This window comes from Arvicola amphibius, chromosome 1, assembly GCF_903992535.2.
Source record: "Arvicola amphibius chromosome 1, mArvAmp1.2, whole genome shotgun sequence".
Lineage (NCBI taxonomy): Eukaryota > Metazoa > Chordata > Mammalia > Rodentia > Cricetidae > Arvicola > Arvicola amphibius.
In genome coordinates, this window is record NC_052047.1 from 69,083,837 (window position 1) to 69,110,185 (window position 26,349).

The 26,349-nt window shown below is 44.2% G+C and overlaps 1 protein-coding gene across 2 annotated transcripts in view; it reads left to right on the forward strand.

Moving 5' to 3' along the window:
• Positions 1-337: 337 nt before the first annotated feature.
• Thoc5 (THO complex 5) overlaps positions 338-26,349 on the forward strand; it is a 36,771-nt gene continuing 10,759 nt past the window's right edge. Inside the window, exons 1-12 of one of the 2 annotated variants that reach the window (XM_038348434.1) lie at positions 338-406; positions 2,728-2,846; positions 6,628-6,771; positions 8,216-8,329; positions 8,456-8,553; positions 10,106-10,252; positions 18,291-18,405; positions 20,109-20,241; positions 22,268-22,345; positions 23,609-23,649; positions 23,876-23,975; positions 24,537-24,645. In XM_038348434.1, coding sequence (XP_038204362.1) covers positions 2,751-2,846; positions 6,628-6,771; positions 8,216-8,329; positions 8,456-8,553; positions 10,106-10,252; positions 18,291-18,405; positions 20,109-20,241; positions 22,268-22,345; positions 23,609-23,649; positions 23,876-23,975; positions 24,537-24,645 — 1,175 coding nt within the window. In that variant the 5' untranslated portion in view covers positions 338-406; positions 2,728-2,750. Of the gene's footprint in view, positions 407-459; positions 611-2,727; positions 2,847-6,627; positions 6,772-8,215; positions 8,330-8,455; positions 8,554-10,105; positions 10,253-18,290; positions 18,406-20,108; positions 20,242-22,267; positions 22,346-23,608; positions 23,650-23,875; positions 23,976-24,536; positions 24,646-26,349 lie in introns of those variants that run through there. The other variant, XM_038348435.1, reaches the window with a different exon arrangement.

Sequence of the window (26,349 nt, forward strand, 5' to 3'; positions counted from 1 at the left end):
GGCCAAGGCAGGCGGACCTCCGTGAGTTAGAGATCAGCCTGAACTACACAGCGTTAAAGCTCAGCCAGTGCTACAGAATGAGACCCTGTCTCGCACACAGGAAGCAAATCCACTAGGGTCCAAGCTATGGCACAGCGACATTCCTGTGCTTCCTTGAGCATATCACAAATTCAGGTAACTCGGCGGAGGGGAACGGAACACAGGCTCTTGGTCCTCTTCGCCACAGTTTCCCAGTTTCAGGGGGTCAATTAGAAAGGTTTCCCAGCCGCTTATCCGCCTCTTCCTTGCTTCCCATGCTGCATCTGGCCTTTGTATCTCACTTCCGGCCAGTAGCTCGTTTGTTCCGGTTCTCTATGGTCGTGAGCCGGAAGTGGCCGCCTGGCTGGAAGGCGTGAGGAACACTGTGGTGAGCGAGAGTCGAGTGTTGTGGTTTGGGGTTGCTGGTCGGCGCGGGGCGCGCGGGGCCTGAGGTGCCGACGGAACGACGCGTATTCCCCGGGCTGGGGTGCTCTCCCACGGGGCTCCCGCGGGGCTCGTGGTTGTTTTCCCCTCCTGGGACTAGCCGGAGCTCCATCCTTTCAGTCTCCGGGGGGTGCTGAAGGCAGTGGAGGTGCTAACACCTTCCTTATGGTCCTTTTGCGTGTGTGTGAGGGGAAGCGCTCCTGTGTGACGTTGGGATTCCCAGGTTTTCGATGCCACCTTTGTGGCTTTTGTCAGATGAGCCCGCCGCTTGATGAACTGTCACTCGCAGCCGCCCTGAGGCCCTTCTGAGAGACCGGCGCTCTCTTCACTTAACGCCGCATACAACTGCAGGGAGTCGTAGTGAAGAAAGATTAGCGCATTTATTGCTGCAGCGTAAAGCCTGAGAGCAATAAAAACAAAATGCGTACCTTAGGAGGGGAGGGAGGCTGGGCTTTTCTTTCTAATGTCCCCTCTGTTTCTTAGCTAGCTGGCCGGACTTAGTTTAGTTGTTTCACTAAATATTTTATTTATCTTATTTTTAAGAAAAATAAAACAAGATTTTTTTTAAAAAAGTTACATTGCAAAGGCCTAAGTAGTAAGAAGAGGTACCACTTGCCTTTTCTCAATGAAGTTTTAAACACTAGAGTCCATTCTGACCGGTAGCTCCCCCTGCCGGCTTCACATTCACGGAGATCCTTCTGCCTCAGTCAAGTGTGGTTACTGATGTGAACAGCTGTGCCAGTCTCAGCCCATCCTCCCTCCGTTTTTTCCTGTGAGACAGGATTTTATTATGTGGTCCCCGCTGACGTTTAATCCACCATGTAGCAAAGGATGATCTCGAACTTCTTGTCTTCCAGCCTCTACCTCCAGAGTGGTTTTGGCAGGCATGTCGCAGACAGTTTTCTAAGGTCCAGGAGCTCAAACCCAGGTCTCTGGGGGAGGCTAGGCAAGCACTCCACCAGTTGGACTGCATTCTCAACTTCACAGTCACTTTCTAAACTTAAACTGACTTTGGTAGAAAACTTGAGGTCTGTGTACCATAAACAGGAAACTGGTTGCACTTGTCTTATGATAATGCATAATAAACAAATAATAAAAACAGATGGTTATTGATAAATTCCGCCTTAGTTTCCCTGTCCAAGGCTCTGAGAGAGAATCCATTTCTTATAAGAACCTTGACACTTGTAAATGCTAACGACAGAGTAGGAAACTAGATGTACTTGAAGCAATCAAAATTTGTCTTCGTGATTTTTGTTTTTTGAGACAGTGTCTCACTCAATATGTAGACCAGGCTGTCGTCAACCTCACAAAGATCCATCTGCCTCTGCTCCCCACCCCCAGAGGGCTGGGATTAGAGGTGTCCACCCATCACACTTGGCCAGAACTTTTCTTTTTAAAGTTGAAAAGGGATAACACACAAGCCGTGCAGTGGTGGCTCATGCCTTTAATCCCAGCACTTGGGAAGCAAAAGCAGGTGGATCTCTGTGAGTTCAAGGCCAGCTTGGTCTACAAAGCGAGTTCCAGGATAACCAGGGCTACACAGAGAGACCCTGTCTAGAAAGACAAAGGCAAAGAAACATGAAAAAGAGATAACACGACATGGTCACTCCGAGTTATAATCTTAGCACTGCTGAGGCTGAGGCGGGAAGGTCTCCAAGTTGAATTCTGGAAAATCTTTTTGTTTGACAGAGTCTCTCTTTTAGTTAGTTTGGCTATCTGGTTTGTCTTGGTTAAGAATCCGCTCTTTCATTGGCATTTCTTTTTTCTCTTTTTAAAAATGATTCATTTCTTTTAATTTTATGTACTTGTATTTTGCCTGCATGTATGTCTGTGTGAGGGTGTTGGATCCACTGGTACTAGAGTTACAGACAGTAGTGAGCTGCTATTTGGGTGCTGGGAATTGAATGTGCGTCCTCTGGAAGAGCAGCCAGTGCTTTTAACTACTGAGCCATATCTCCGGCCCTTTTCTTTCTAAAAAAGAAAAAAATACTTTTATTAATTCTTTGAAAATTTCGTACAATACATTTTTCAGTTATCATTTTTAAGTGTATATGTTTTGCCAACATGTATATCTTTGCACCACATATGCAGTTGGTATTTACAGAGGTCAGTTGGTATTACAGAGGCACTGGGGTGCCCTCGAACAGGAGTTCTAGATGGTTGTGAACTGTCGGCAGGGTCCTCTGGAAAAGCCACAAGTGCTCCTAACTGCTGAGACATCTATCCAGACCTCTGGGAAATCTTTAAAAACTTTCTTCTTAATAGCTCTCTGACCTGAAAGAGCAACAATGTCATCAGAATCCAGCAAAAAGCGGAAGCCCAAAGTGATCCGAAGTGACGGAGCCCCAACTGAAGGGAAACGGAATCGATCTGACACAGAACAGGTAAAGTTAGCCGGGGTTCTGTGCTGCTTGAAAAGTACAGACTGGCCAAATGACTGTCCAGGAGTGTGCAGGAGCTCAGGACACATGTCCAGAGACTTCCGGTTGTCCACATTAGACCAGGTAACTAGAATTCCCATGATATGACAAAAGATGAATATTTGCATCAAGTGCAAATATTGAGTATGATCAATACCTGCACAGAGAACATGTTCTAGCATGCTGTTCCCAGATTTCCTATGGTCCTAAGGTTTGCTTGTGCTAACTGCACAGCTCTAGAGTTTCCAAGACCAAGAGATTTCATTCTATTTTGTTATTTTGAGACAGGGTTTCTCTGTAGCTTTGGTGCCTGTCCTGGAACTCTTGTAGACCAGGCTGGCCTCAAACTCACAGAGATCTGCCTGCCTATGCCTCCTGAGTGCTGGGATTAAAGGTATGCACCACCACCGAGCTTGGCCCAGGAGTTCGTGTCATCAGCAGGGTCTTCTATTATCTATTCTTTTATATTTTTTATTTTTATTTTTTATATTTTATCTATTCTTCCATTCTTTTATCTGTTTCTCTGTCTTGGAATCTGTCAAGATTATCCACTATGTAGAAAGTAGAATTTTTTTGCTTTCCTTTATTTGTTTGTTTATTGAGAAAAGGTCTTGCTCAAATAGCCCAGGTTAGCCTTGAACTTGCTATGAAGCTGAGGGTGACCTTGAGTTTCTGATCCTGTTGCCTCCACCCCATCCCAATAATTTAGCTGTTTTGATTGTTTTTGACAATTTTATTTTAATTTTAAGCATATGGATCCATGTCTTTGCACACATGTGTGCAGTGCCTCTGGAGGCCAGAAGAGGGCATCAAATGCCTGGCCCTGGAGTGAGATGGTTATAAGCTGTTGTGCAGGTCCTGGGAATTGAGTCAGGTCCTTTGGAAGAGCACTGGTTGCTGCTAACTGCTGAGTTATCAGCCCCAGGCTGATTGGTTGGTTTCTGTTGTTTTGAAACAGGGTCTCACTATGTAGTCAAGGTTAGCTCCAAGCTGGAGATATCTTGGGTCATCATTTGGATATACTTGTATTACTGGTGTGTGCCACCACAGCTGGCTTGTTTATTGAAATAGACTAAGGAAACAAATCAGATTAAATTTAAATTAAAAAGCAACATGGGCTTATGTCCCGATATTTGTTTAACTCACAGGCACAGTTTTTTGGTTTTTTTTTTTTTTTTTTAGACGGGGTTTCCCTGTGTAACTTTGGCTGTCCTGGAACTCACTTTGTAGACCATTAAGCTCACAGAGATCCGTCTGCCTCTGCCTCCCAAGTGCTGGGATTACAAGCATGAGCTACCACTGCCTGGTGACTTTTTTTTTTAAAGATTTATTTATTTCTGTTTTAGTGCATTGGTGTTTTACCTGCATGCATGTCTGTGTGAGGATGTCAGATCCCTTGAAACTGGAGTTACAGACAGCTATGAACTGCCATGTGGGTATGGGAATTGAACATGGGTCCCCTGGAAGAGAAGCCAGTGCTTTTAACTGCTGAGCCATCTCTCCAGCCCCGGTAAAAACATATAAACAAGTGCAGAAAATAAGTCCTCTTTTACCACCCAGAACTCATTAAAAAAATATTTTTTATGTGTTTTAAGTTTTTTTGCCTGCGTCATGCGTGTGCAGTACCTGTAGAGATCAGAAGAAGGTGCTGGTTCCCATGAAACTGGAGTTACAGACAATGTGGGCCACCGTGTGGTTGCTGGGAATTGAAGCTGGGTCTTCTCCAAGATCAGCAGGTGCTCTTAACCACTGAGCTATTACTCAGACTCTCTGAATTAATTCTAATACATTTAAATGATAATTTATGGAAAGAATAAAGTGAAGAGAAAATGAAACACAGTTTTTCCCCTTAGTTTAAGGAAATCAAAATTAATGTAGAGATTTTCTGTGTTTGCTCTGACTATAGCATTGTTAATTTGATTTTAGGTCTTGTGCTATAGTCCAAGCTGGCTTGAAGTCAACATTGTCCTGCCTCCATCTTCCAAGTGCAATGATTATAGGAATAGGCCACAATGCCTGACAAATAGTGCTTTTTAAGTTTTTTTTTGTTTTTTTTTTTGTTTTTCGAGACAGGGTTTCTCTGTGGCTTTGGCGCCTGTCCTGGAACTAGCTCTTGTAGACCAGGCTGGTCTCGAACTCACAGAGATCCGCCTGCCTCTGCCTCCCGAGTGCTGGGATTAAAGGCGTGCGCCACCACCGCCCGGCGCTTTTTAAGTTTTTGTTTGTGTATATATGTTCATATGTGTGTATGCACACATTGCATGTTTCTGTCTGTAGGCTGATATTGGGTGTTGCTATTTGGTGTCTTCTTTAACTACTCTTTACCTTATTTATTAAGGCAAACATGTTTATCTGGATGTGAAATTTCCTTAATCAGCATGGACAATGTGATCCTAGCTTGTTTAAAAATAAAAATTCACAGTATTCACAATTAAGTTGTTTGGGGATGAGAAGTGAAATTACAGGCCATTAAAAAAATCTGTTGTCTATATTTGGGGTATGTGGCACTAGTGTACCATGGCATACATCTAATAATCAGAGAATAGCTTGTGGGAGTCATCTCCTTCAGGTCTGGCAGTCCAGAACTGAGGTCATTAGGTTGACCTCACAGGCCATATTTTACTTTGTTTTTGATATGTCTCTTTTCTGAATTCTTTTTTTTTTTTTTTTTTGGTTTTTCGAGACAGAGTTTCTCTGTGGCTTTGGAGCCTGTCCTGGAACTAGCTCTTGTAGACCAGGCTGGTCTCGAACTCACAGAGATCCGCCTGCCTCTGCCTCCCGAGTGCTGGGATTAAAGGCGTGCGCCACCACCGCCCGGCTCTTTTCTGAATTCTTGACATCAGGTATGCATTATTCCATAATCAAAAAGACACAGAGGTTCCTATTTTGAAAACAAGAAAAACATTTTAGGGGCTGGAGAAATGCCTCAGCAAATAAGAGCTCAATTAAACCTTTTGCACCTAAGTTAAGCTCCTAGCACCTGTATTTGGTGGCTTAAATCCCCTATAGCTCCAGCTCCCAGACCGCCCAATGCCTTTGACTTCCACAAACCTATAACCACTTTCAGATATACACATATGCATAATTTTAAAATACTAAACAAATTATTGCCAGGTGATGGTGGTATACCATTAATCCCAGCACTTGGGAGACAGAGGCGGTTCAAGTAGGTTCAAGGCCAGCCTGGTGAGTTTCAGGAGAGGTTCCAAAGCTACACAGAGAAACTCTATCTTGAAACCAAACCAAAACAAAACAAAAATAAGTTATTGACCAACCTGGTCTACAGAGTGAGCTCCAGGATGAACAGGGCTGTTGCACAGAGGAAATCCTGTCTCAAAAAAAAAATCATAAATAAATAAGTAATTGAAAATTTTACTTGAGAATCTCTGGGTGGTAGCTCATGCCTTTAATCCAAGCACTTGGAAAGGCAGAAGCAGGCAGATCTCTGTTCAAGGACAGCCCAATCACGTACAAAGCAAGTTCTGGGACAGGCAGGACTACACAGAGAAATCCTGTGTTAAAAAACAAAACAAACAAAAAACCCCAAAACAACAACAAAAGGACCAATTCCATAAATGCCCTGGTTTGGGGTTTCTCTGTAAAGTGGCCTGTCATGGTGTAGACCAGACCGGTCGCACCAGCACTGTAATGTTCTTACATATAGGAGGCTCTTGTTCTTCCTGTCTGTGATCCTGGCAGGGAGACTTCCACCCTCTACCCAGACCCTTTCTCCTTTCCTCCCCAGGAAGGCAAATACTACAGCGAGGAGGCTGAGGTTGACCTGCGGGACCCTGGCAGAGACTATGATCTCTACAAGTATACTTGCCAGGAGCTGCAAAGGTTGATGGCCGAGATCCAGGACCTGAAGAGCAAGGGCAGCAAGGATGTGGTAAGGAGAAAGGCTAGGCATGCTAAGCCTGGTGTGTGTCTGCACAGCTGGGGCTCCCTTTGCAGCCACTAGGTTCTTCCTGATCTTGTACTCTATCCCAGCTGTGATTAGGGTTGGAGTCAGGAGCCTCCAGAGAGCTGCCTATTAAATTGTTAGTCCAATCTCCTATCATAGTAATAAAAGTACAGTGTTGCAGTGGTGCACACCTTTAGTCCCAGCACTTGGGAGGCAGAGGCAGGCAGATCTCTGTGAGTTTGAGGCCAGCCTGGTTATACAGAGAAAACCTGTCTCAAAAGAAACAAAAAAAAGTACAAGATAACTTTTTTCTATGATTATAATTTAATATTATCTATTTAATATTTTTTACATTTCAGGCATTCTGCTAACTATTGAGAAGTATGTGCAAGTAAATCATAGAGCCCAAAATTGTCTTGGATGTTAGATGAATTGGGCAGATATAAAACAAAACAGTATATCTAAAAATGAGATTGGTGGGTTAAAGAAGAATTCACTTTTTCCCAGCAGTCTTACTTATTTTCATGTATGATGACCAATATTGTCAATATTATTACATTCTATAGCTCTATTATTAAAACTGATAAAGAGCCTTTCTGTCTGGCCGAGTCATGCCAGGCTGAGTGGCCACCATCATAGGGCTACCCACAGCTGGCCTCGTTCCAGGAGGGAGACTCGGGGGAGGTGGGATCATGGGCCTTTGCAGGAGGAGGAGGAGGAGGAGGAGGAGGAAAGAATGGAGCTGGAGGTATCTTTCCGTGTTGAAATGTAGCCATTGTGTTGTCAGGCTCTGGGCCTGCTCTTCCATCTGTTTCTGGTGTTAAGTCCTTCACATTCTCTCTGTGTTTCTGACCACTGCCGTGTGTCTCTCTCACAGATGGAGAGCCATGGCTAAGATACACATCACAGACCATGCCATGTGTCTCTCTCTCAGATGGAGAGCCATGCTAAGATACACATCACAGACCATGCCATGTGTCTCTCATAGATGGAGAGCCATGGCTAAGATACACATCACAGACCATGCTGTGTGTATCTCTCATAGATGGAGAGCCATGGCTAAGATACACATCACAGACTGTGCAGTGTGTCTCTCTCTCTCAGATGGAGAGCCATGCTAAGATACACATCACAGACCGTGCAGTGTGTCTCTTTCTCAGATGGAGAGCCATGGGTAAGATACACATCACAGACCGTGCAGTGTGTCTCTTTCTCAGATGGAGAGCCATTGGTAAGATATATACCACAGTAGTCACAATAAAACTTAGGCATGCTGCTCTGCAGACTGATGGCTACGTGGTCAGTCTTCTGTTTCCAGGCTCCCTTTAGAGTCTGTTATGGCCCTGGATGGTGTTGGCTTGGCAGCAGCTAGGGTCTGAAGGAATCTGATCCATCATCTGTTGGTCTTTACCATTTTCTTTGTGCACAGGCCATTGAAATTGAAGAAAGAAGGATCCAGAGCTGTGTGCATTTCATGACTCTAAAGAAGCTTAACCGATTAGCCCATATCAGGTTAAAGAAAGGAAGAGATCAGACCCATGAGGTAGAGTTGAAATTAATAGCTTGACTATTCTGTCCCCACTGTAACTGACTGACCCTTTGCCCCTTCTCTGACTTGCTGATGCTCAGTCTTGCCCTAAATTGCCCTGCTCACCTGGTCTTCCTTCAGGCCAAGCAGAAAGTTGATGCCTACCACCTGCAGCTGCAGAACCTGCTCTACGAAGTGATGCACCTGCAGAAGGAAATCACCAAATGCCTGGAATTCAAGTGAGTTTGGGGGACAGGGCTTTGATGTACGTGTGGTAATGCTTGTTCTTCGTAGCCTGGTGTGAGTGATCCCTTTATAGGAGCATCAGGAAGCTTAAAGACTGCAGGATTTGGGGATTACTTTGAGTGAGAGAATCTCAAGCAGTCATTTCAAACTACACAAAGAACTGTGGAAACCTCTCTGGCCTTTTGCATTTTGGGCTCAGCACTTGTTAAAAGCAATTCTTTCTCCTCAACATGTATTATTATTATATCTACGTACTGTGCTAGAATACCAGCACCTACTTGCTCTATTGAAAAAATAATGTACCTGTTGGTCAACATTTCTCTCTTCAATATTATTTTTGACACTGACAGTTGAAAATGTATAAAAACAACATGAATGTGATGTTTTGATGGAAGCTGACAAAGTCAGAATATAATAGAACTCAGGCAGGTGGCCACAGAGAAGGATCATGAGCTCTGGAGTTAACGTCCAGGCTCTGCCCTCACTAGCTGTATGATCTTGGACACATTGGAAAAAGAGCCAGGCAGTGATGGCGCACAACGTTAATCCTGGCACTCGGCAGGCAGAGGCAAGTAGCTCTCTGAGTTCGAGGCCATCTTGGTCTACAGGGTGAGTCCCTAAACAGCCAGGGCTACACAGAGAAACCCTGTCTCAAACAAACAAAAAAGAAAGATGGGAAAAAAATAAATTATAGCTAATTTATATAAGTAATGATTTTTAAATGGAGATAAAATCCCCATCTTTAAGAACTAGATGAGGTGAGGATAACATATAATAGGTGCTTATTTTATTTTTAAGATTTTTCTAGACCATGTTTCTCTGTGTAGCCCTGACTATCCTGGAACTCACTCTGTAGACCAGGGTGGCCTTGAACTCACAGAGATCCGCCTGCCTCTGCCTCCTGAGTGTTGGATTACAGGTGTGTGCCATCATCGCCTCACATGGTGCTTATTAATGTATGGTAACTCTGATGCTTATTTCTTCAGGACCTGAGCACTCAGTTACATGAACCCAGTACAGAATCAGGCTTTTCTTTTATAAGGATACTTAGAAACAAGCAGAAATTAAAACCACTAGATTTTTTTTTTCCATATCCAGTTCTGCCAGTCTGGCTTTTTCTAGTCTTATACTTATTCAGTGAAATGTCTTAAAATTAGGTGTAGACGCCTAGGCTTATTCCTCTGTGGTGAGGTGACGTGTCTTATCTTGGTTTCAATATGATGGCATGAACCTAGACTATGGGAATTCTGAGTTTCTTGGCTAATAGTTTTCCTGTTCAACCAGGAGACATTTGTAAATTCATCAAGCTTCCTTCTCAAGTATTCAACTAATTTGTTGACAAATAGATTGGGCAACGTGGACAAATGCCTTGTGGTTGTCACTGATAGCCTTTGCCACACTGAAATGTCTATCATGAGCACTTGCTGAGAGAGTTCCGGGATCTCAAGTAACTGTATGTGGGCTGCATGGGGATCAACTGCTCCTGGAAAGTCACAGTTTGGGGTCCTGAAAATGGCTGCCTGATAACTTAGTTTTTGCTTACAGGTCAAAGCATGAAGAAATCGATCTGGTCAGTTTAGAGGAATTTTATACAGAGGCTCCACCAAACATCAGCAAGGCTGAAATCACCATGGGAGACCCCCACCAACAGACCTTGGCCCGTTTGGACTGGGAGCTGGAGCAGCGGAAAAGGTAGAGCTTCCTCCTCCCTGACCTCATTAATCACACAAGTTGTAGGGCTGGATTATACAGGCCCATATTTCTACAGTGTATGGCAGTCAAAATTCTAAACAACCCGACAAGGTACAATTTGCATCTGCCACACACAAAAAAGTGGTCGCCTAGCCCTTTGATAGTGAGACAAACTAACGTCATCCGAAGCAAATGGTCAGGATATGCTAATGTCGTTGTGCTCCTTTGTGATTTAGGGAGGTTGCCTGGGAAAAAGTGTTTTTCAGTCTATGTGACAGAGCAGGCTAGATAGAAAGGCGAGACTAAATGGGCATAGAAAGGTGTGGGCGTGACCACAGTCATTCTCCTGGCTAGCTAGAAAACAAAATGCTAATGAATTTCCCCCTTGGTTTATGTTTCGGTATAAAAGCTGTTTGGAAAATAAACCCGGGTAATTTTCAGGATGTAAATTCAAGACTTCATAAAGGACCCCTAAAAACTCCCTCCTGATAAAGTCATGTAAGTTGTGTTTTTATTCCCACACCTCCACTCTGGTTCAAAAAATAATTTATGTCGGGGCTGGAGCCTGATAGTGCTTGATCATGACCAGGATAAGACAGAATGACCACCAGGACCAAATCCCAGTTCTCATTAATTCACAGTGGTGTTTTCAAAGTTGACTGACCTCTTTCTGCGCTCAGTGGTAGAATGTTTGCCTACCATGCACAAGGCTCTTGGCTCATTTCTCAAGACCATAAGTAAAAAACTGCACTGGAAGATGGATCAGTATTTGGACCTGAATTTGGGTCCCAAGCATATGTGAAAAAGCTGGATTAAGGGGCTGGAGAGATGGCTCAGTGGTTAAGAGCATTGCCTGCTCTTCCAAAGGTCCTGAGTTCAATTCCCAGCAACCACATGGTGGCTCACAACCATCTGTAATGGGGTCTGGTGCCCTCTTCTGGCTTGCAGACATACACACAGACAGAATATTGTATGCGTAATAAATAAATAAATTAATTTAAAAAAAAAAAGCTGGATTAAGTGGCATGAGTCTGGGGTGTAGAGACTGGTGGATCCCATGAAGTTTCTAGCCAGCCAACCTAGCCTAATCAGTGAGCTCCAGGTTCAGTAAGAGACCCTGTCTCAAAAGTTGGACATGTGCATGCATGGATGAGTACCCTCACATGTCCATGCACACATTTTGTAAAAATTATAGTGATAAGTAGGAAATTATGGGGAGAGTCATAGAGAAAAGTGGGGGTGACAAATAACAAGATATGATGAAGCCAGGTAACGCGTGCCTTTAATCCCAGCACTCGGGAGGCAGAGGCAGGCGGATCTTTGTGAGTTTGAAGCCAGCCTGGTCTACAAGAGCTAGTTCCAGGGTAGGCTCCAAAACTGCAGAGATACCCTGTCTTGGAAAAAAAACAAAACAAAACCAAGATATGATGATATCCATGTATGAAAAAGGCACAGTGAAATCCATCTCTTTGTTTAGTAACTATTAGTTATTTCCCTTGATTCTGTGACAAAATCACTTAACAGAAGCACCTTGAGGGAAGGGCTTATGTTGCCTTGCCTTTGAAGATGAAGAGTTGGTCCCTGTTCCTAGTCAGGAAGAGAGCAATGTATTCCTGATTGCTGGCTTTTTCCTTTTTATGTAGTGTAATACTCAAGCCCAGGGAGTGATGCTGCCTACTTTTAAAGCTTTCCTATATTTTAATTGTGTGTGTGTGTGCAAGCATGCGCACTCACACCCATGCATGCAGGGGCCAAAAGAGAACATCATATCCACCCTCCCCCCGCAAAGAACTGGAGTTACATGTAATGGTTGTGAGCTGCCTAAAGACAGTGGGTACCAGAAACAGCCCCAATTTTCTGCAAGAGTCGCAGATATTCTTACCTGCTGAGACATCTGCCCAGCCCTGCTATCTTTAGCATGAGTTTTCCAACATCTGTTAACCCAGTCAGATTCTCCCTCAAGGGTATTCCAGGAGAGTCATCTCTTAGGTGATTATAATTGTGTGTGTGTGTGGGGCGGGGTATGCTCATACATGGGGAGGTGAGAAGACAACTTTTATTTCATTCCTTCAGCAGTGGGTTTTGGGAAGTGAACTCCAGTCATCAGACTTGAGCAAGCTTTTTGACTTGTTGAGTCATCTTGCTGGCCCTCTAGGAGATTCTAGATCTCGTCTAGTCGGGTCAGTATTAACTATCACAACCCCGTCCTTTGTCAAGATGACACCAGGTCTATCTATATCGCCTACCTTTGTTATCATAGGCTCATAGCCATTCCATAATGCAGAATATATCCAGTCCAAGCCGGGCGGTGGTGGCGCACGCCTTTAATCCGAGCACTCGGGAGGCAGAGGCAGGCGGATCTCTGTGAGTTCGAGACCAGCCTGGTCTACAAGAGCTAGTTCCAGGACAGGCTCCAAAGCTACAGAGAAACCCTGTCTCAAAAAACCAAAAAAAAAAAAAAGAATATATCCAGTTCATCTCTAAAAGTCCCCATAGTTTTTAGCATTCTTAACACTATTCAAAATCCAGTGTCCAAAGGCAGGTTTTTCTATATTGCCTCAGCTGGTCACAAACTGCTGCACAAGCCCTCTTCTTGCCCCAGCTTCCCAGTGGTTAGAACTACAGGCATGCTACTACCATGTCTGGGCATAAAGGTAATTTTTTCCTTTGAAATTGTAACACCTGAGGGGCTGGAGAGCTGAATCAGTGGTTAGGAACACATACTGGCTCTTCCAGAGGACCCGGGTTTAATTCCTGTCACCTATTTAAGCTAACTCACTTTCACCTGTAACTCCAACTCCAGGAATCTAATGTTTGTCATCTTTGGACAGCTACACTCATGTACATAAACCTCCAACACACACACACACACACACACACAAAATTTAAAAATAAAATCTTAAAAAATGTTAATAACTGGGCTAGAGAGATGGCTCAGCAGTTAACAGCATTGCCTGCTCTTCCAAAGGTCCTGAGTTCAATTCCCAGCAATCACATGGTGGCTCACAACCATCTGTAATGAGGTCTGGTGCCCTCTTCTGGCCTTCAGGCATACACAGACAGAATATTGTATACATAATAAATAAATATTTTTTAAAAAATGTTAATAACTGAGAACTAAATTAATTTTTTCCTTTTAAATGATTACTATTTTTATTTTGGGTGTTTGAGATAGAGTTTCTCTATGTAGACCTGGCTGTTCTGGAACTAGCTCTTGTAGACCTTGAACTCACAGAGATCTGCCTGCCTCTGCCTCCCAAGTGCTGTGATGAAAGGTGTGTGTCACCACCATCCATCATGGACTCCTAACATTGTTTTTAATTTTACCTTTTATTATTGTGTGTGTGCATGATGTATATACCATAACAAGTGTATGGAAGTCAGAGGACAACTTTGGAGTTGGTTCTCTCCTTCCCCCTTTGTGAGTTCTGGGATTGCTCTCAGGTTATCAGGCTTGTACAGCAAGTGCTTTTATCCACTTACTGTGACTCTGAACTTCTGCTCTTCCTGCCTCCGCCTCCCAAGTGCTAGGATTATAGGTAAGCACCATGACATCTGGGTTTATGTGGTGCTAGGCAAGCACTCTACCAACTGTACTATGTCTTAAACTCTTAAATAAACACCTTTGTTGCTGCTTGTCCTTTTAGTGTTTTTTAAGACAGGGTTTTTCTGTGTATCTCTGACTGTCCTGGAACTCACTGTGTAGACCAGGCTGGTCTCGAATTCACTGAATCAGCCTGCCTCTGCTTATCTTGGTTAGGATTTGATTTCTATTGCTGTGATAAACACCATGACCAAAATTGACTTGTGGGGGAGGGTGTGTTTCAGCTTACAACTCTCAGGTACAGTCTCACTGAGGGCAGCCAGGCAGGAGGCTGCAGTTCTTACCTGGAGTAGAGACAATGGAGGAAGCTGTTACTGGCTTCTTCCTCTTGGCTTGCTCAGCACTAGCCCAGAGGGTGGCACTGCTCACAGTATGCTGGCCCTCTCCCAGGCCAATCTGATGAAGGCATTTTCTAGACTGAGGTTCCTCTTCCAGATAACTGTGGTGTGTGTCAAGTTGATTTAAAAAAAAAAAAAAAAAAAAAGGAATCAATCTCTCTGCCTGCAATGCTGGGAATCCAATCTAAGTCTTCATACGTATTAAGCAAGTGCTTCACCACTGAGATCTAACCATGTAGGTCTAACTCTGAATTTTGTATTTTCCACATCTGTAAGCTAGTCTTAAAAAACTTTGTAAGCATTATTTCAGAAGGTTGTACCACATTCACAATCCTAGGCATAGAAAAATCACAAAACCATTCTTCTTTCAGACATTTTAGGTTGTTTCCATATTGTACTATCATAAATAATGCTCCTTACAAGGTGGTTTTGTTTTTGTTTATTTGCGGAGGTGGGGGTTATTTTGTTTTGTTTTTGGTACTGGGCTTGGAACTCAGAACCTCACGCATGTAAACGAGTAGTCTGTCACTGCACTGCACATAGCCCCAGACTAGTTACACCCTGTTTGTTTGTTTGGTGTGAGACAGGGCCTTGCTCTGTGACCAAGCTGGCCCTGAACTCACTTTGCCACTCAAGTAAGTCTTAAATTTGGAATCCTCCTGCTTCAACCTCTTGGGAGACTGATGTTTCTGATTTGCACTCTCACTTTTTTTTTTTTTTTTGGATTTTTTTGTTTGTTTGTTTGTTTTGGTTTTTGATATCTTTTTTTCTTTCTTTCTTTCTTTCTTTCTTTCTTTCTTTCTTTCTTTCATTCATTCATTTTTAAATGATTTACTTATTTTTACTTTATGTGCATTGGTATTTTGTGAAGGTATCAGATCCCCAGAAACTGGAGTTACAGATAGTTGTTAATTGTCATGTGGGTGCTGAGAATTGAACCCGGGTCCTCTGGAAGAGCAACCAGTGCTCTTTACTGCTGAGCCATCTCTCCAGTCCCCTTCGGATTTTTTTTTTTTTGAGACAAGATTTCTCTGTGTGGCCTTGGCTATCCTGAAACTAGCTCTATATACCCCCAGGCTGGCCTCATACTTACAAAGATCTGACCAACTTTTCTTTTTTAATGTTTTTATTTTATTTGTTTGGTTTCTGTTGTTCTTTTTTTAAATAGGTTTTTTGTTTAGTTTCATTTTGTTTTTTGTTAAGACAGGGTCTCATTATTATAGCCTTGGCTGGTCTGGAACACACTATGTAGACCAGGATAGCCTCTCAAATCCACCTGCTTCTGACTCCTAGATGCTGGGACTAAGGAGTATGCAACTATGCCTGGCTTTTTAACCTTTTTTTGTCTTGTTTTAGGACTTTTCTTTACTAGTTATAAATAGAGTATCCATTATATGTAGTTTGATCCATGTTTTTCTGAGAATTTAATATATATATATATTAATTTTATTAATAAGTAATATATATATATATACTTTTTTCATAGTATACTATATAGTTAAAGCCCTTCTATTATGGTGACTTAACTCTTAATTTGTAAGATTTCTAGGGTTTTTTATTGACCTGTCTGCTGTTTTTATTGCAGAAACACCTGTTTCTGTACTTGCCTTTGACCCAAGTTATGAATCTAGTAAGCGCAGAGTATGCTTCTTAGGGGGTTATATCAATATTTTGCTCTGGTAGGGCCAGCATGTCACTCTCCTGACTGTCCTCTATGTACAGTCTGCTTTAGAATCCATTCCTGCCAGCCTCACTCAAAGTGTGTGGGTGTCATTAAGTCATGTAATTGCCTCATCTGATATGTGAAAAGTTGGGGTCTAGCCTCCCAGGTAACGTGGCACAGAGACAGCAGTTAGTATTCCCAGGGTTCATGGGCAAGACCTCAAGAAGTGTAGGCATGGATTCATGGGCAAGTAACCTTAGCTGAATCAGTCACTTTGGGTAAGCTGTGGTTTAAGAGGAGTCCCAGCTGCTCCTGTAAGAAACCCACACCTGCATCAGGTGTCATGCCATCCCTAAGCCTCTCAACTTGTTAAATGCCCTGGCTTAAATCTGCATTAAAGTCTTTCTTGAGCATGGGGAGCTGCACAGTTGATGAAGTACTTACCTACCCTGCCCAGAGCCCTGGGTTTGATCACAGGAACTGCATATAACCAGGTGTGGTAGTTTACTCTGTAATCCCAGCACTGGAGAAGGTGGAGGCAGGAGGATCCTACGTTGATAGTTATCCTAGGCTATCATGAGTTCCAGGCCAGCCTAGACGATGTGAGACTGTTTTAAAAACAACAAACTTTTCTTGGGCTGGAAGTACTTGCTCCCATGCCTGAGGGCCTGAGTTTAGTCCCTGGACCCCAAACGGTGAAAAGAAAGAACTGACTTTCCTAAGTTGTCCTCTGATCTCCATGGGCATACATGTATATATGTGCACTGTGTGTGCACACACTAAATAAATGCTTTTAAGAATTAAAAACTTTTTAAAAATTTTTAAAGTATCTTCTTTTCATGGGGCTGGAGGTTAAGAACACTGACTGTTCTTCCAGAGGTCCTGAGTTCAATTCCCAGCAACCACATGGTGGCTCACAGCCATCTGTAATGAGGTCTGGTGCCCTCTTCTGGCATGTATGCAGACATGGAAACTAACATTGTATACAAAACAAACAAACAAACAAATAAATAAATATTTAAAAAATATTTTCTTGCTAGGCCTGGTAGTATAGATCTTTAATCCTAGCTTCTTGGGAGGCTGGGTTAGCCTGAGCTACAAAGGGAGCTCAAAGTACTCAAAGAAAAGGTTGTACTAGCTAATTTTTTAAATATTGTTTCCTTATGACTTTATATCTTCTTTTTGAAAAATATTTATTTATTTTTATGTGCACTGATATCAATGTAAGGGTACCAGATTCCCTAGAACTGGAGTTACAGACAGTTGTGATCTACCATATGGGTACTGGGAATTGAACCCAGGTCTTCTGGAAGAGCAGCCAGTGCTCTTCACCCCTGAGCCATCTCTCCAGCCCTGTGCTGACAAATTTTTTTGTCAATTTGATACAAGCTAGAGACATCTGAGAGGAAGGAACTTCACTGAGAAAATGCCTCTTTAAGATTGGCCTGTAGGTAACTCTGTGGAGCATTTTCTTGATTTATGATTTATGTGGAAGGGTCCAGCCTACTGTGGTAAGTTCTAGCCCTAGTTAGGTGGTCCTTGGGTGTATAAGGAAACAAACTGAGCTGGCAGTGGTGGTGCACTCCTTTAATCCCAGCACTTGTGAGGCGGAGGCAGGCAGATCTCAAGTTCAAGGCCAGCCTGGTCTACAAAGCGAGTTCCAGGATAAGCAGAGCTGTTGTACTGAGAAACCCTGTCTTGAAAAACCACAAAAAGAGAAATAAAACAAACTGAGCAAGCTGCGGAACCAGCCAATAAGCAGCATTCCTCTGTGGCCCAGTTCTGCCCCCCCCCCCCCCATTTCTAACTTGAGTTCCTTCCTAGAATTGTAAGATGAAGTAATCTTTTTCTCCCTGAGTTGCTTTTTGTCTTGTTTTATCACGACTAGAAGCCCTAACTAAGACAAAGGTTAACATGTATAACTTAGTAGAACCCTGTCTCACAATGAGAAAAAGAGGAAGGGGAATGAAAAGGAAAGGAAAGGAAAAAGAAATGTCTAACGTCTGCGAATGGTGGCTCACATTTGTCATCTTGTCCCTTGGAAGACTGATGCAGGAAGCTTGTCATGAGTTCAAGACCAGCTTGACCTTGTTAAATAAAGGGCCAATGACACAGCTCAGGGGTTTATTGCTACCGAGCCTGACAACTTGGGTTTGATCCCTGGAAACCACATGGTAGGTGGGTTATTCTCTGACTTCCACATGCATGCCATGATACATGTGCTCTCACCCTGTCCAACACACAAAATAAATAGATGTAATAAAAATGTTTTAAGTCAACATATTCAAGGATTTATGCAATTACTAAGTGTGATGGTGCTCGTATGGACAAAGGACCCAGCACACAGTGCTGGCTGTCGTTAGAGTGATCTGAACCACTGTGCTGCAGTATCCCTGCAATGCCTTGGAGACAACGCCCTGTGTGCCCCTGCAGGCTGGCAGAGAAGTACCGCGAATGTCTGTCCAACAAGGAGAAGATCCTGAAGGAGATTGAGGTGAAGAAGGAGTATCTGAGCAGCCTGCAGCCTCGCCTCAACAGCATCATGCAGGTGAGCATGGCTCTGCCTTCACCACAGACCAGAGGCCAGCTCTGGCATCCTTGTCAGCTTACACTGAGAATGCTTTTTCTGGGAAAGACAAGTTATGTTCTGGAGTAAAGAGATACTGGCTACTGGGTCCGGAGCATCCACACTCGTGCCCAGACTGTTGCCTGTCTGTAGCTTTGAGGTAACACTGTCTCAGTCGTTAAGTTCAGTTCACCCCTTCCCTGCATGCTCCTCACCAGCCTGCTGTCCCTAGGCATGTAAACTTGCTTCCTGAGAACATCTAGTAGGTTCACTTGATACCTCAGGGGCTGATGGTGAAAAGTGATCGCTCTCTAGAAAAAAGAACTTGACTCAATTTGAAAAGCTGCCACTTTAGCCATATAAAATCTCCCTCTCGCTCACTCGCTCTATCTCTGTTTTTCTGTCTATCTATAAAATGTGTATGTATATATAAACACACACACATATTTGTGTATGTGATCTTATTTTTGTTGGTTCGTGATGCTAAATTTGATCTAAATCCTTTTAATTTTATGAAGCAAGATAAATGGCTAATAGAGGAACTTTGTGAAAGGATTCTAGGGAAATTATAAATCCATTTTTCTAGGAATTGGCAAGTCTGCCTTTCTTTCCTTCGTAGGCATGGAATTAGAACTGTTAACAAAAATGTATTTTTATAGTAGAACTTCATAATAGAAAAAAAAGGACATGAAGCTGGGCTGGTAGTGGACCTAGGAAGTTGAGGCAGGAAGACTGTGACATTGTGGCCAGCTTGGACTGAATAAAGAGCAGGCTCTAGACTCCTTAGACTACATTGCAAGACTATTTCTCAAAAAAAAAAAAAAAAAAAAAAAAAAACAAGAAACTGAGGATGGTGGTAAATGCCTTGAGGCCAGCCTGGTCTGCATAAGAGTTCCAAACTAGCCTGTTCTACATAATGAGTCTCTGTTTCAATTCAGCAAACACAGAGAAAGGGAAAGATTGGGATGAAGGGGAGCAGGCAAGAGAGAAGATAAGAATGGAAATTAGCAATCAGGTTGTATTTAACACTCTAGGCCCTTTGTGTTGCTATATATTATGTTTAGTGCAGCCCTAGTGTTCGATAGGTTGTGTGGAGCGTAGCAGCATACCATTCACAGAATAACTAGAGAAATGATCTATTACTAAACAATCATAGTTCAGTTTCATTTGTGTGCTTTGGTTTGTAGTATCTCTATATGAAGATTTTATACACACACACACACACACACACAAGGGTTTTGTGTGTTCTTAGTAAAAAAAAAAATTCAGTCACACCAAACCATTAACAGTTACCTTGCCAATTGGGAGGTTTTGCTTTATAAAATAAGCTTGAATATACCTTATATCTCTTTTTTCCTGTTTTTGTTTTGTATTGCTTTCTCTTGTGAGATAGGGTCTCTTTCTCCTTCTCTAGTCCTGGTTTTTGGAACTCCCTATATAGACCAGGCTGGCCTCAACCTCACAGAGATTGCTTGTCTGTGCATCCTGACTGCTTTAGTCCCAGCTCTTGGGAGGCAGAGGCAGGCGGATCTCTGTGAGTTCAAGGCCAACCTGGTCTACAGAGTGAGTTCCAGGATGGCCAGGGCTACCCCAAGAAATTCTGTCTCAAACAAAAAGCAAAATAAAACAAAACTATCATAAAGCATCCATGCAGATAGACTGAATTTTCCTTTTGTTGCTTGCAGGCTTCCCTCCCAGTGCAAGAATACTTGTTCATGCCATTTGACCAGGCACACAAACAGTATGAGACTGCTAGGCACCTGCCACCTCCCCTCTACGTGCTCTTTGTTCAGGCCACTGCATATGGGCAGGCCTGTGGTAAGTATGGGGCTGGGCAGGGAGGGAGCTGTGGGAGATGTGGCCGTAGTGAGAAAGCACTGTTTGCCCAAGAGCCCTCAGGTGACAGATGCTTCCTCCCCTTTGCTCCTTCAGCATGGATGCTTGAACCAGCTAGCCTGGGGCTTGACTAATGTGATGGACATCTCAGAGTGGATACTTTGAATCTTTATGAACATGGCTGTATAGCTCATTGGTACAGTGCCCAGGCAGCCTATGTAGGCTCTCAGATGCTCACCCCAGCAAGATATACTTGGCAGGTGGATCAGTGTTTTCTTTGTGTTTTGGGGGTGGGATGCTTGGTGAATTCAGGTCCTAGGCAGCATTCCCAGGCTTCCATTCCACATCCCCTGAATTGGCCTGCATGACTTTACGGTGAATTACCGGGGGAAAGGACATACCCCCAGTGTGCTCAGGACAGCCTGCGACTCCACTAAGGATTTTAGGTTTTGATCTGCTCCGATGCAGCTTTCACTTAGCACTAAACTTTTCTTCTTGTTCACACCTTGCCCCATGGCATCAGAAGGCATATACTATACCTGTGCATGCCCCTGTCCCAGCCATGGCACCAAGACATTACTGTGTCTTTTCTTGTGTCTTCTTGGTCCGTCTCGTCCTCTCCTTCCCCTTTGTTCTCTTCCGTTGCCATCATCAGCTCATATGAAATCCTCCTCCCAGCCCCCTAGACAGGGTGAGTAACTTTCTTTTGTGTTTAAAGTTCTACTGTTTCCACTTCTATTTTCCTGTTGAATTCAAAACTAAACTATTAAAAAGGATATTGTAGGTAAGGAGTGTGGCTCTGTGGTAGAGTGATTGTCTAGCATGTGGAGGGTGAGTGTGACCCCCAAAACAGTCTCCAGTGCTCACTTGGGGTAACCGGCTTGTTTGGGCTGGGCTGGGCTGGTTTGTGTATTATTTCCAGATGTAAAGCAGTAGCTGGATATTGGGGGGAGGCTTTCCTTCTTTATAGTGTAGCTGGGAAAATGGTACCAGGGTTCCGTGATGTTCTTACCCGTGAGACAGAGGAGGAGGAGCTGCAGTGCATGAGACAGAGGAGGAGGGGCTGCAGTGCAGCTTAAGCCCTGGATTCCCCCCACCACAACCAGGGGAAAGGACAGAGCAAGAAGTGTGTCTTATTTGCTCATAGCGGTAGGATCCCAGAGTTCCGCATCAGGCAGAGTGGGAAACAGATTGATAACTGAGTGGTCGAGAGCCAAGCCCAAAGTGAATCAGCCTGGAGAGGACTCTGCTTCCTGAGTGTGGTTTCTCTGCATGTCTATAATAATAGTATGCCCCATTCAGTTGTTGTGAGACTAAAGGATGCATTTACTTATTTATTTTGTAGTGCTGGGGATCAAAGCCACAGCCTTATGCTTGTTAACTGTACTCTTCTGTGCTACATTCCTCACCCCCAAAACTAATGTAACTAAAAATTTAAGCCTTAGTTCATTTACCTCCTGCCACTCGACTAACAGTTGCTGTTTTCCAAGTTGCCATTTTTTAGCTATGGAAACTGAGCCTCAGATCAGTAAGTTCCCTTCCAGGTCACAGATCCGGGAATGAGTGGACAGGAGTCAGGTCTGGGACTAGGCTGCCGCATCCGTGTTCTTACCTCCTCTTCTCTGCTGCACTGTAAAACGAGACAGTGCTGAACACAGACCTTTCTACAGAGAGTGCCCCATCATCTCCGGGGTGTGGACGGCTGTGGGCCTCCGGGAGAGAACTTTTTAGGACAGTTGGTGGAAGAGGCTGTGGGGTGACAAGCCCGGGGTTTGCACATCTCAGGGATGTGTAGCTGCGAAGCAGTACTCTGTGTTTTATGTTCTTAGTGAACCATAGAGAACAGATTTTAGTTCCTATTTCCTTCCTCTGTGTGGAGTGAGTGAGTTTGCCCTCCCCCTCAGTCAGCAAGGAACGGGGGCAGGTGCTGAAAAAGCACAGCTGCTTTGTTGGCTTGCACTCAGCGACCTCCCAGCAGCTTTCCCAAGAGGCCTTTTCTTACCTCCAGATAAGACGTTGTCTGTGGCAATCGAAGGCAGTGTGGATGAAGCCAAAGCTCTCTTCAAGCCCCCTGAGGACTCTCAAGGTAACATGGGGATTGGGATACCTCACCCAAGGATACTAAATAGCTGGACTGATGCAGTGTAGCAGGAGGCTTGACCTTAATGCCAGTTTTATGGTAAGCCCAAGATAACTCAGTTCCCAGAATCACGAAATGCAGCCTTTGGATTTTATCCCTAGCACTCACCAGCACTTCGACCCTGAGGAAGGGTTACAGGTTAACGCCTATAATACCCAAATTCTGGAGGTTGCAGTAAGAAAATTACCAGGCGTTTGAAGCCAAACTGGTCTATAAAGCAACTTCCAAGCCATCCAGGGTGACATATTGAGACCCTGTCTCAGTGCCCCGGCTCTCCTAAAAGAATGATAAATTCCTCATATAACTTAGAAATTTCTCATATTCTGCTCATTCCCATTGTGTGGGTTACATGAAAGAACAGTCTTGATTTGGGTACACAGCAGCCTTCTGTACAGACACCTACTGTTATTTATGTTGCTCTTACCACCGTCCCACCAACAAAGGACTTTATGCTCCATAGATATGACATTTCAAAGACTCTTGAAAAGCAGGGCTGGAGGCTGGGGAGATGGCTCAGCAGGTGAAGTGCTGCTGCCAGCATCAAGATCTGAGTTCTGATCCCAGTACCCACATCAGGAGCTGGGTTTGCAGTGCATGCTTTTAACTTCAGCGCTGAGGTGAAGAGAGGCAGATCCTGGGAGTTAGCTGGCCAGCCAGGCTAGTTGGAACATCCAGCTCGGTAAAAGAGTGCCTCAAAAATAAAGAAATAAGCAAGCAAGTGGGCATGGCAGCACCTACCTTTAACCTCAGCACTCAGAGGCAGAGGCAGAGGCAGAGGCAGAGACAGGTGGATCTGTTAGCTTCAGGCCAGCCTGGTCTACAAAGCAAATTCCAGGACAGTCAGGGCTACTTAGACTCTGTTTCAGAAAAACAAAAATAAGGTGGAGAGATGATTGATGAGTGCATTCTGAGTACAACCTCTGGCATCCTTGTGTGCTCATATGGGCAAGTTCACACACACACACACACACACACACACACACACACACAAAACACCACACCGAACAAAACAAAACCAGGCTGGCTGATAGGTTTCTAAGTCATTCTTTCTTTACATTATGTTTTCTATACCAAGTAAGAAGCAGCCAGTTAACTCACTCCTTATTTGAAGGAAGTCTGGGTGGACCCCTCAGTCCCTGTGGTGGAGGTTTGTCTTAGGGAGCCTGTGCAGTTGCCTCCCTTCTCACTGCCTTCCCTGTGTGTCTTCAGATGACGAGAGTGACTCCGATGCTGAGGAGGAGCAGACCACGGTGAGCCCCATTTCCTGATTTGGGAATATTGCAGCCACGCTGGTGTTTTCAAGGAGCACAGTCCTCAAAGCAAACCGACGAATCTGAATAAGTGTTTGCTGGGACAGGAGTCTGGCAGCTGGGTACCTGGGGCAAAAGGTCACAGGCAGCTGTGCTGAGGCTCTGGGACATAGAGATGCGAAAGGGAGATTCATATGACTTATGCTTGTGTATTTTCTCTGTCCAGAAACGGCGTCGACCCACTCTTGGGGTTCAGCTGGATGACAAACGCAAGGAGATGCTGAAAAGGCACCCACTGTCTGTCTTGCTTGATCTGAAATGCAAAGGTCTGACTGCATTCTCTTAATTCTAATAGTGCCTACGAGCTTGGCCACTTGTTGGTGCAAAGGGTCCAGTAAGCTCGAGACTCTGCATTTAATATTTCAATTTCCTATTTATACTTTTCCTCCTTAAAAAATTTTTTTTACTGTGTATTTATTATATGTGTATGTATGTGTATATGATTGTATGCACATACCACTGCAGCAGTCACATACAAGTTAGAGAACAGCATGTAGGAATTGATTCTTTCTACCATATGGGTTTCAGGAATTGAGCTGAGACCATCAGGTGGCAAGTGCCATTACCCTCTGAACTGTCTCTCTGACCATTTTTTCATTTTACATGGAGTCATGCTTTTTTAGTTTATCCTTTTGAGATGGAGGTTGGTGGCATCCTTACTATGTGGCCCTGGCTGTCCTAGACCTTGCTCTGTAGGCCAGGTGGCCTTGAATTTAGAGACCCTCTTGCCTCTGCCTTCCAAGAGCTGGGATTAACTATATGCACCACCACGCCTGGCCTCAGATGTGTTGATTCATAAATGATCTCTTCTCTCCCTGCTCCTCTAGACAACAGTGTGCTTCATCTGACTTTCTACTATCTCATGAACCTCAACATCATGACAGTGAAAGCCAAAGTGACAACCGCCGTTGAGCTGATCACCCCCATCAGTGCAGGGTAGGGGGAGGCACTGGGGATGGGGCATGGGTGGAGATGTGGTGAGAGCCCCTGTTCGCCAATCCTCCCTCTGACTATGAGAAGATCCTTTCCCATGTTGACCTATGTTCTTGTGTCCCCACGACATGGGAGTCCTGGCACATCACTGAGATATAGAAGTGCTCTCTGATTTACATTCGTGAAGCTCTTTACACAGCAGATAGAACAAGTGATAACAGCATATTTGCTTGTGGGGCAGAGCCACAGGCTTTTATAGCCAGCAAAATGCATGTAAATGCATGAATGAGGTATGGGAGACATGACCAAATTGACAAATTTTGGCTCCTCTTTTCCCATTTCTGTCCCAAGGGACCAGGATTTTTGTTTCCCTGCTCGGTTCAGTCCCTAGGGTTGTTCTTAACTTGGTGGTAAGTAGAGGACTATAAACAGGCAGCGACAGCATCCCAAGGAAGCCCCTGACCATGGTAGTCTTCTGCAGTCTAGAGAAGAACAGAGGACAGAAAGAACCTGGAGGTTAACTAACCTACACTTAGAGGATCACTGCCCTGGCCTGGTCCTGCTGTCAGCTGGAGAAAGAACACTGAGGTGAAAAAGCATAGGCCTAGTGCGTAGTGGAGCAGAGCTCTGCCTGTCCCTTCCCATTCTGCCAGATGAGAGGCGTCTGTCTCCTGGCTGTAGACCCTGCAAAACTTCTGGCCGCTGCAGCCTTTTGCTGGGTGATGCCTGGCAGCATGTTGGGCGCAGTTGACCATGCTCCCAGCAGAGGGAGTCCAGAGCCTGGTTCTTCTAAGTTCCACATCTCAGCTGGGTCTTTCATTCACTGAGCAGTTTGAGGACACTCTTTTTGAGAGGGTGTCACTGTGTAGTCTTGCTGGCCTAGAACTTGCTTTGTAGATCAGGCTGGCTGGAACTTGCTGTGTGTACCAGACTGGCTTCCAACTCATAGAGATCCTGCTATTTCTTGAATTCGGGGTAGTGGGGCCTGGGCTGTGTAGTGTCCAGGCTAGGATATATAGTATGATAAGACTGGTTGGTCCGCAAGTCCAGGGATCCTTGTTTCTCTACCTCCTCAGGGATTATAGCTGTATGCCGCTGTACCTGATTTTTATGTGGATGTGGACATCGAACTCATACTTGTGCAGCGAGCACCTTACCAACTGAGTCACCTTCTCAGCCCCATTGGATAATTCTGGAAGGGAGAATTTTAAAAACAGCAAAACAAAACAAAATACTAAAGACTCCTGTTCTCAGGAATCAGGAAGTTGGCTTATTAGTAAAAGCACTTGGTACTTAAGCCTGATGACCTGAGTTCAGTTCCTAGAACTCCTGTAAAACACCAAGTATGATTGTACCTGTTATCTCAGTGAGAAGGGCATTTGGGGCAGGAAAATCAGCTGGAAGCGCTCAGCCCAGCTTGCCTGGCGTACACTGAGCCATGGCAGAAGCAGGAAAGCTCCGCCTCGATAAGATAGAAGACGAGAACTGTCTCGTAGATGGATTTCTCTTTGGGCCACCAGCTCACAAAAATGACAGAGACAGAGACTAATTATTAATTATAAAAGCTGGCCTATAGTTTACGCTTGTCCCACTAGATCTTATAACTCTGCCTTCTTCTCTAAGACCCTTCTGTCCCTAGAAGTCCTGCCTAACGTCTTCCTGCATAGCTATTGACCATTCAGCTTTTTATTAAGCCAATCACAGTGA